This window comes from Triticum urartu, chromosome 7 (assembly GCF_003073215.2).
Source record: "Triticum urartu cultivar G1812 chromosome 7, Tu2.1, whole genome shotgun sequence".
Taxonomy (NCBI): Eukaryota; Viridiplantae; Streptophyta; class Magnoliopsida; order Poales; family Poaceae; genus Triticum; species Triticum urartu.
The window spans coordinates 524,181,101-524,191,661 of record NC_053028.1 but is presented as its reverse complement, the minus strand read 5'-3'; the positions used below and the strand labels follow the sequence as shown (position 1 = coordinate 524,191,661).

Genomic DNA, 10,561 nt, shown 5'->3' with positions numbered 1-10,561 from the left:
GTCCAATGTTATTCTATTGTCACATTTGCTCATGTGATGAGTGTTTTATCATACCCATCGTCAAGCATTGTCTTCTGTATATGTTACACAACTTGTCATTTTGTGATATCAAGGTTCTAGTAATCACCATCTTTGGAGAAGTCATTCTTCTGAGAAGCAACCATTTGATGCTTCTGAAGCCCCAAAGTGTAAATGGGGACGTCCGGGCGTGTTCGCCACGTCGGATTGACGGCAAGGCCTTGAGCCAAATCTCTTGAAGATGTCCTCGACATGCCCTCTATCTTTCCTCTTTTTTTTCTGCTTCGTCTGCATAGACGCCATCGTAACTCCGTCATCATACCCAACCCACAAACGCCGTCATTGGAGGCAGAACCCACAACGCCGCTGACCATGCCGCCACCGGACAAGTTCGTTGCCGCCAAATGCCACCCCCGTAAGTGCAACTCCTCCGGACAAGTTCAAGTCCGTCACGCAGAACAAGAGCTGGAGCATGTTGCCAACTTTCTTGAAATGCATCGACAACTTCGAGATCAACATAGTCACATGCAACTTTTCAATGATCTTGTGGAGCATATGTGGATCCACGCTGGAAATCACCGAACTATTCTTTATGTTTAAATTATGCACCGTGGACAAATTTTATGTTTGCGCTATTGCATTTTTATGTAAGATTTTTTATTTATTTATGTTTACTATCCATTGTTTGTGTGTGATGATCGAGTGCATATATTTACATGGGGTTTGAAATTTTAAAAGTAGGGATTGTGGTTGCAAACGGGGACATTTGAGGGCCGGACCGCTGCCATGTACAGGAGGGCGGATTTGCAAAACACCCTGACAATTCCGTCAGGGATAATCTAACCGTGACTGGCAACTGGGCCCCGAAACCTGTGGGGCCATCTTCCGTCAAACGGAGAAGTTGCGGCCTTGCGGGTCCCTCGAAATTCAGTCACGGTGCCCCACGGCGACACGCCAATATACCAGCCAAAGATTCCCCATGGGGTGCCTTGCGCTCGTCCAACCTCTCCGGTAATCGCCAAATCGGGCAAAGCCATCCATCCCCGACGGCGAAGGCCGGACCCCGGGCGGAACCCGAGACCTAGCCCATCGCCGCCCACAATGCGCCGCATCCTCCTCGTTCTCGCGGCCGCAGCGGCGGTCGTCGTCGCCGTCGCCGGCGCCGAGCCCGTCCTCCGCCAGGTCACGGACGTCCCCACCGCCGTGTCCTGGGGCGTCTCCGACGCGGACGCGCTCTTCTGCGACAGCTGGAGGCTGTCGGTGGAGACGGCCAACGCGGGCCCCTGGCGCACTGTGCCGGCGCGCTGCGGGGCGTCCGTGCGCGCGTACATGGAGGGCGAGCGCTACGCGTCCGACTCCGCCGTCGCGGCCGCCGAATCCCTCGCCTTCGCCGCGCAGGCGTTCGCGTCGGGCGAGGGGGGAGCCATGCCGGCCTGGGTGTTCGACGTCGACGAGACGCTGCTCTCCAACGCACCCTACTACGCCGTCAGCGGATGGGGGTAATTGACCCCGGCCCAGCTCTGGTTTTTCGGGTTACATTGATTGTGCCTGCTCAAATTAATCTGTCACTGTTATTGCCTCCTGCATTTGAGATTGGCAATTCATTGGATTCCATGAGAATTTGTGTCAACTCATAACTACCTTAAGAATTTGTGAGTAGGTTTTAGATCTTTCGTCAAGTATTGTTTGATATGCTTGAAGTTTATATATAGGTGTAAATCTGTCTGAAGCCTGACAAAACAGCACCTGACTGGTAGCCTGTTCTCTTGAGCGTTTGCAGATTTGGTTCTTACGAAAGGACAGCATAATCACAGTTCTTCTGTTTGCAATCTTGTTTTACCTGAAGGGCGTGAACATCATTGCCCAAGCTACACCTTCATTGCAAGAAACAAACTGTAGTATGGTTACCTGCATTTTGTTAAAAAAACAGGGCTCAAATAACTAACTGGAAACCACATTTTAGCAACAAAATTATCAACATCTAAGCCTATTAAATTAAGTGTTGGATTTCACAGCAACCTGGCTCGACTTTCTAGCTCTTCCAGCAACGCATGCTGCAGACAGCAAGATTATATCCCCTCCTTTCCTTTTCGAAGCAACTATCTCCACATTTATTTTCCCTTTCTTCTTCAGACCCACCCAAACATCAGCAACGCCTTATCTTTCTGCTCAAAATTCTCAATATCCATCACCAGCAATTCGAAGTCATGGTGAAGCAATCTCCAGTTTCTTAGCAACCGGGTCAGTGTGGGCTGTAGAACATGCAGTAATTTCCATGGAGTATGATTGAAACATGTATCATTCTTAATTTCCAAATGTTTCAAAAGGGCAAATGATGTGATAATATTAAGGATATTCTACTTTGTAATTTCTATTGATAAAAAATTCTAAATCATTTTTTCACAGCTCCACTGATTTTGCAGGTTACAGGAATTCAACGAGACCTCATTTGATGCATGGGTAGACGTAGCGAAAGCATCTGCATTACCATCTAGCTTGAAACTGTACAATGAACTGCAAGGACTTGGTTTCCATATTATCCTCTTGACTGGACGAAGTGAATTGCAGCGAAATGCTACAGAAGACAATCTATTGTTTGCGGGCTACAATTCATGGGAAAAACTCATACTGAGGTATTTGCTATAACTCATGTATCAAATGACTATCTTTTTGCATCAGACGCTATCTTGCTTGGATCCAAGAAGTTTCTGGAAGACCCTAGTTTCCAAATAATATCCTTGGTGATGGTCACTCAACACTCAGTATGGTAAATGAACTTCAGGAGGCTTCCTGAAAACAACTTGTTATTAAGTCAACGTGACATATCTTATCTGTACCGTAAGAAGTACTCCCTCCGTCCCAAAATAAGTGTCTTAACTTTGTACTAACTTTAGAGTTTGATCCAAACAATCTTAGCCATTCGTCTTATTTATAATATGTAATCACCAGATCCAAGGATTAAGAATTAGCTGGAATCTTACCTCCTAATCTCTACTCTGATAATGGTATATTTTGTTGCTGGTTCAAAATAATAAATCCCCTAACCAATCAAGTATCTACATGTTAATTCTAGGTACATGGTTCATGATTTAGTGTAGGCTTAATGCTTATTCTTTCTTCCTATGATTAGTTTACATCATAAAAGTAATTTCAATAATGAGTACACTTACATTGTAAATATAGTTTGACTCATGCATTAATATAATTTCTAGTACAATATATATTGCGGTAAATGTGCACTGCACGCGGATGATTGCTACTTTGCTAGTCCATAGAAAGCTCCCAGTGAATTGTGTCACAATTTAACTTCTAGCAGTGTGTTGAATGATGTTCAATGTAAGGAGTGTTGCCAAAATTCTATCAAACAAAGAACTCTGCTGTACTATGATTTTCTATATTGCCATTGTAGTTTAGAACCGTTAGTGGATCATTTTGAAGTTAGGCTGTTAACCATCTTTCTCCTACTTTGAGTTGCGTATAATGTGGCTATAAAAAAGAGAGGCCGTGCAGTGTAAACCATCTAGTTTTATCTAAGTTTTATTTCCCCATTTTTTACTTGTGCTTGTGCTCTCGCTATACACAAAAGGAAAGTACATACAGTCATTAAAAAATTACTCCATTTTGCAGCCAATTCTATGTACCATAGCCAGTTTGTATTAATCGGAAGTATACACATGCTGCAGGCAAATCTCTGATATTGGCAAGACCGCTGTGCAATACAAATCAGAGAGGCGAGCTGCGATGGAAGCGGAAGGGTTCAAGATACTTGGAAACTCTGGGGATCAATGGAGTGATTTGATAGGATTGCCAATGGCAACGAGATCCTTTAAGCTTCCAAATCCAATGTACTTCATCAGCTGATTTTTTATTGGCGGCGCTGGCGAAAGGGGGATGTGCTGCAAGGCGATTAAGTTGGGTAACGCCAGGGTTTTCCCAGTCACGACGTTGTAAAACGACGGCCAGTGAATTGTAATACGACTCACTATAGGGCGAATTCTTGAATCACAAATGTGGACTCATCTTCAACTACGTCAGTAGCTGGGTTGGGTACCAGCGAATTTTCCACTGATGTCTATGGATATATATTGCTCAGAAGTGCATGGCTTATGTGTTGTATGTGAGAGGATTGGTGATACAAATTTGAAAATTGCACCACAAGTTGTACTGAGTTCTACAGATGTGATTTCATTTAAATATAAACAGCACACAGTGCTGGAGTACATTAAGCTCTGTTGATTACTGCTAACTGAAAGTGCCAAACATTGTGTATTTAGACATTGCTAGCCATCCAAATGTCTGAATATGCATTGTGCTGGTTCACATCAACCTCTGTTTATTATACAAAAATAAATAATGGATTTGTGTTGTCAGTTCAATCTTAGCCAATTGTTCTTGGCATCATCAGACAGAGCATACAGTTTTATAACATTGGTCACAGATGAAAACAGAAGCAAAACTTGCTCCCAGGAGCTTCAGTTGTTGCAGAGATCTCTAGTGGCAAACGAAGACATGGAAGGGGTATTCTTTCTGTCTCTGGTAAATCTTATCTCACCCCATTTTGCAAAACTTTGCATTGCCTTTAGCTAGCTGCAATCTCTGCTGCACAGCTCTTTCTTGCTCTCGTATGCAGGTGGTTTACCGCTTCTGTGCGAAAGGCCCCTGCTCCATGCTGCTCTTGACGGCAGCCGGCCAGATGAACCCCTGGGCGGTGCCTTCTTCTTCTTCCCTATCGTCTTGCTGCGAGGCCCTTGAACGTGAAGCGGTGAAGTCGACGAGCGGCTCGCCTTCCTGCCGATGTGGGCGGTGGTCTTCTTTGCGAGATCTTGCAAGCATTTGACGTCGGACAGAGATGTGAAGGACTGGGACTTCCCTTTGTAGTACTTGGACAGCCCTGTCCTGTGAGAAGCGAATCGTCAGTTTGTCATCAGTTTTGATTTTCGCTCACTGGGAAGGAATATGCTGGGTTTGGACGTCGATCCACTCACCTGACGGGAAGGTGCGCCAGCAGCGGCGCCAGCTCGTAGAGAGGCCCGCCGCCGTCCCCGTCCAGCCGCATCGCGTCCGACGGCGATGGCGACGGCGTAGGATCACCCGCCACCGGGGAGGACTCCGCGTCGTCGTCTGTCAGGCTCGACATGATCGACGAGCACAGCGATCCGCTGGACGCGCCGGAATCCAAGCTGGCCGCCATCGACTCGGAGAACGAGTCGTCCCCGGCGGCGTCTTCACCTTCTCTACGCCGTCCGCCTACACGGAGCTCGCCCATGAAGCCTAGGCCTGACAACACATGAACCAAGCAGGCAACAAAATGCGCATGCAGTGTGGTATCGCCACAGGTGGAAGAGGAGCAGGCCATCTTGGTTTGGTCCTGCTTATATGTGCAAGAAGATCGCGAGGAGGCAGGGGGCGATGGGCTGGATGGATAACGGCGGTGGAAATGGGCAGAGCGAGAATTGCGGGATATGCATCATCATGGCACCAAAGGTTTCCGTGGGCGGAACGCCAGAATTCTTCTCAACCCCCCTGGTGGTCAGACTGGATGGGTGATGAGGAAGGCGGAAAAGGAAGGCGATCGTCATCCAAATCCGAGTTTCGGCACCTATCGCTCCTCGACCGACGGACGGACGGATCGATGGATGCTCGTGGCCCACGCTTCTGTGGGCCGTCGGATCAAGGAGCGCCCACACATAACGCGCGCGTATGAGTTGAAGCGATTAAATGGGAGTGGTTAATGCTAATGTAATTAGGGTAGGGATAAACATTGCATTCAAAGGCTTGTGCATGCGTGTGCGTCTCGATTGTGGATGTGATCGGCAGTGTGCAAGTTCGGAAAGTCTTCTCTCGCCACGATTAGCTGCCGAAAAATGGAAAGCTTATCTCAGTACGATCAAGAAATGGAAAGTTTTGATGGCTAGGACACCCACTCATCAGGATTAAGTCTTGATACTCGCATTGTTGTGGATTTATGTTAGAATTTTCGGCGGTACACGTTCAGTGAGAGGAGATGTTCCTATGATGACTTCTTCAATCTAAAGATGATATGTCGCCCAGTCTCTCGAATGTGCTTATAGATGTAGGGTGTGCATGTGTGTGTTTATAGAGATATAAGTGTATGCGTGCATATATTTCCTTTGTCCGAAAATACTTGTCATTAAAACGGATAAAAAGAGATGTATCTAGAACTAAAATACATCTAGATACATCCTCTTTTATCCATTTTGATGACAAATATTTCCGAACGGAGGGAGTATGAGTACTTGCGTCTTGTTTTGAAAAAAATGCATGAGAAGCTGGGGCGACACACATGGACGCCTTACGCGTCGTTTTTTTTTTCTCGAGAGAGAATCCTTGTGCGCCAGTTGGGGAACACCTCCCGCTAATGGGCTAGTCAAATAAAAAAGTTGAGCCATACCTCAATTCCTAGTTCCTTACCAAAAAAAGGTTTCATGGTTCTTCGCCCTTTTATTTCCCTGGTTTACTTGGTTCACAAGGTTTCCAGGTAAGGGCTCTTTCATTTAAAGGAACTTCATTAGATTTTTGGAGGGTTAGAGTCATTTAATTTTTTACTACGTTAGTTTGATTCACATGATTAAATCCTACAGAACTTTTTCCTAAGAGATTATGTGTACTATTGGAAATTTAGTATCCACTCTAACCTTCTTTTACAATTTCTTTATTTTTCCTATGGAATCAAACACTCTATGCGAATCTCATAGGATTCAAGTGGGTATGCCACTTTAATCCTGTATTTTTTCATATTCCTGCATATTGAGAATCCTGCGAATCAAAGAGGGCCTTAGCCAGCTGACTGTTGACCATTGGCGGGGGGCCCAGTGCCCGTTGACTTTTCAAAAAGTTCATGCAATTCAAAAAGTCAATAAATTAAAATAAATCATGAATTTGATAAACAATCATGCAATAAGTTCAGGAATTTGGAAAGTTCAAAAAACTTGACAAAAGTTAAGGAATTCGGAAAATCTTCATGAATCTAGAAAAGTGTTCTAATTTTAAAAAACCTTCAATAAAATTAACAAAAATTTAATGAATTGTTTTAAAAATTGGGAACTTTAAAAATGTTCATCGATTTTGAAAAAAAAAATCACATATTCAAAAACAATGTTCGTAAATCTGGAAAAAGTTCACAGGGTTATGTAAAAAAGGTTCACAAATTTTAAAAAATTCATGTATTTGAAAAGGTATTGAAACTAAAAAAAGGTTTCATGCATTTGAGAAAATAAAAAGAAAAAAACAGAGAAACAAAACACAAAATAAAAATAGTAAATAAAATAAATGAATTTAAAAAGAATAAAACCGGTCCAAAAAACTAAAAAAGAAAACCTGACAGAAGCTTCACAAAATCAAGCCAGGAAGCTTCTGGGAGCTTCCCAAAACCGGGAAACGGGAGCTCCCGCTAATTCCGGATACGGCCGGCCCATACAGTATCTATGGAGAGAGAGGGGGTGTGCGCCTTTTACAGTTTTGCTTATAAACGTTGACTGAAGCACTAAATAGGAGTTGGCCAAAAGCCTACACAAAAATGGAATTGTTCTTGTATTTATGAAACCGAATACACAGAGGTTTGCTACGAAAGGCCTCCCACCGCAAACGTTTCAGGGAATTTTCTGTATGATGCACAGTGCGTCGAACTGCTGAACATTCGCACAAAACATGCGAGTGGACGGGCCCGTTTTCAGCACTAAGTAGAGGTCGTTTTAGTTCCGGGTTTGGGAATCTTCCGGAAGCTTTTTACTGGTTTTGGGATCTTCGAGAAGGTTTTCTGTACCTGTTTTTCTTTCATTTTCATTTTTTTCTATTTTTTATTTTTCCTTTTTGGTTTTATGTTTTTTCTCCTCTGTTTGGTTAATTTTAAAAATTATAATTTTAAAAATATTTTATAAAATTGTTTGGATTTTCTCAAAATATTTCAAAAAAATAGAATTTAGCTCACTTGATTAAATTTTTTTGTATTTCCAAAAAGAACTAAAATCAAATTATGTGCTTTTTCAGAATGTTTGAAATTCTTCATGATTTTCGAAATAATGTTTGTAAATTTTTTAAAAAATTATTCTTAACATTTCGTTCATTTTTTCCAAAAAATAAATAAAAATTTGTTGTTTTAGAAACATTCTTTTTCCAAAAATTGAATTTTATTCACTTGATTAAAAAATTGCTTGTATTTTATAAAAATATTTGTGTTTAAAACAATGTTTAAAAATTCAAGAAATAATCACAATTTTTTAAAATACTTGGTGTTTTCTAGATAATTTGTGCTTGTTTTTTGTTTTACAGATAATTTGTATCAAATAGAGTCCAAACATGACGAAACTTTTTGATGATTTTTTTTGAACATAAAAGAGACCTTAGAAGTTTCGGGGAGGGACTAGAAGACCTACGAGGAGACGTCAAGGCAACGGGGCACGCCCTGATGCCTTGTGGGCCCCTCGTGGCTCTGTCTCACCTAATCCCAGCGCTATAAATTCCCAAATATTGGGAAAAAACCAGAGCACGAACCGAAACAATGTTTCCACCGCCGCAAGTATTTGTTCTTCTGCGATCCCATCTAGAGCCATTTTCCGGTACTCTGTCAGAGGGGGGATCAATCATGGAGGGCCTGAAATACCTTATATGTAGATGCTTAGCAGTAGTGCAAGGTAAGTGCTCCATACTACTGTTAAGTAGCGGTAGCGCGGGCCAAGGACCAACGCTACAGGTAAATTTTAGTAGCAGAGCGGGTATGGTACCCGCACTGCAGCTAACCATGTAGTAGTAACGTGGGCCGTGTACCTGCCGCTGCTACTATCCATACGTATAGCCTCATGTGGGCCTCACTTACCAGTAGTGCTTGCCATCTATCCGGCGCTGCAGGTAGTTCGGTAGTAGTAGCGCAGGTCCTTTGTCCCGCGCTAATGCTAAACCAACTCATCCTCTTCTGCGCACGTCGGCCGTCACTCTCCCCCACTCTTCCTCTCCACTCTCTCTCGCCGCCAGCCCTCCCCTCACTCTCCCTCTCCGCTCCCTCTCACCGCCGGCCCTCCCCCACGTTGGTATGTCCTTTCCCTCGCCGCCGGTCCTCAACACGCCTTCCCCGAGCCCGTCGTCGTCCTTGGTGGTGGTAAAGGACCTCTCTGCCGCCGATCCTCACCGCGCCTTCCCCTGGTGCTACTAGGCCCCACCGCCTCTCTCCATTGTCCTCAACCCCCTTCGCCATTGCACTGTTCCCAGCCCCTCCGCTGCAGGTAGCCTCCCTCCTCTGTCTCTCTTCTTCTTCGACTTTCCAGGGTTCATGGTAGATAGGTCAATATTGGATTATGTGATCTTCAACCATTTATACTATCAAGTGAGTTCGAATTAAGGATGACAATAGTATTGTAGTTTTGCATTTGGCACACATGCATACATTAGTTGCAGAGTTGCAAATATATGTATCTTAACACAAGGAAAATTTTCACTGTTATACCATTTGCAAGCAACAAAACAACATGTTACAGATGCGAACCTAGAGCTTGGTTGCCATGTGCACCGTGGGCTAGCATTTCGGGTGTGAGGAGGGGAAATTGTGGAGGCTATACGTGTGTCATGGTTCACGGCAGATGTCCTTGTGAAAGGGCTAAGTCTTGAGGCTAACACAACTAGGTGGTTGCTTGAACAGGGTTGATCGGAAACAAAGGACACGAGTTTAACCAGGTTTGGCCCCTCACGGTGGAGGTAAAAGCCTAAGTTAAATGGGGTATGACGGGTGCCGCGCTTGGCATGCCGGTACCTACCCCTGGGACGGGTGCATCTCGCGGTGTATCAAACAACCGTGTAGGCTCGAAACTTGTTGATGATGTGATAATATTAAGGATATTCTACTTTGTAGTTTTTGTTGATAAAAATTGCAACATCATTTTTTCACAGCTCCACTGATTTTGCAGATTACAGGAATTCAATGAGACCTCATTTGATGCATGGGTAGACGTAGCAAAAGCACATGCGTTACCATCTAGCCTGAAACTGTACAGTGAACTGCAAGGACTTGGTTTCCATATTATCCTCTTGACTGGATGAAGTGAATTGCAGCGAAATGCTACAGATGAAAATCTCTTGTTTGCGTACAACACAACACAACAACACAAAGTAAAAGAAAGAGCTCCGGCAAGATACATGGGTGCCGAGAAGCAGCAACATAGCTCAAAAGTAAGAAAGTGAGACACCGGAGCCTGCACCAAGGAATAAAGATGGGAATGGGGCTGGCTCGAGAAGGAGATCACCCGGCAGAGGTGGCTATGCCAATGCCAAACGCAAAGTACAATGAAATTCATATGGGACACAACTCTAAGACACAGTAACGGCCAGGTGACATAGTAACAGCTTCCATATACATTATATTATATAGAGATAAAAATGACATCTGGATAAAAACGAGAACATAATGAAATAGCACGATACACTGGAACCAAAGAACTCATTCCAAACCCAAAGTACAATGAAACTCAGATGGGACAACGAATTTAAGGTAATCTAGAAACCATCTTTTTGCTACTGAAGACGGATGCAAAACAGA

General features: G+C 43.9%; 2 protein-coding genes across 3 annotated transcripts; one reads left to right on the top strand and one right to left on the bottom strand.

Moving 5' to 3' along the window:
* Window positions 1–951: 951 nt before the first annotated feature.
* LOC125523271 (acid phosphatase 1-like) lies at window positions 952–3,898 on the top strand. Its single transcript, XM_048688323.1, has 3 exons — window positions 952–1,517; window positions 2,442–2,651; window positions 3,702–3,898. Exons 1-3 carry the CDS (start codon window positions 1,120–1,122, stop codon window positions 3,877–3,879), a joined length of 786 nt encoding a protein of 261 aa, XP_048544280.1. The 5' UTR covers window positions 952–1,119; the 3' UTR covers window positions 3,880–3,898.
* Window positions 3,899–4,058: 160 nt separating this feature from the next.
* LOC125521415 lies at window positions 4,059–5,620 on the bottom strand. Of its 2 annotated transcripts, none has more exons than XM_048686476.1 (2): window positions 5,004–5,620; window positions 4,059–4,909 (listed from the first exon to the last, which is right to left on the bottom strand). In XM_048686476.1, exons 1-2 carry the CDS (start codon window positions 5,372–5,374, stop codon window positions 4,654–4,656), a joined length of 627 nt encoding a protein of 208 aa, XP_048542433.1. In that variant the 5' UTR covers window positions 5,375–5,620; the 3' UTR covers window positions 4,059–4,653. The 2 variants fall into 2 exon arrangements, with proteins under 2 accessions (XP_048542433.1, XP_048542432.1); XM_048686475.1 differs by having other exon boundaries at window positions 4,059–4,914; window positions 5,004–5,606.
* Between the last annotated feature and the right edge of the window lie 4,941 nt (window positions 5,621–10,561).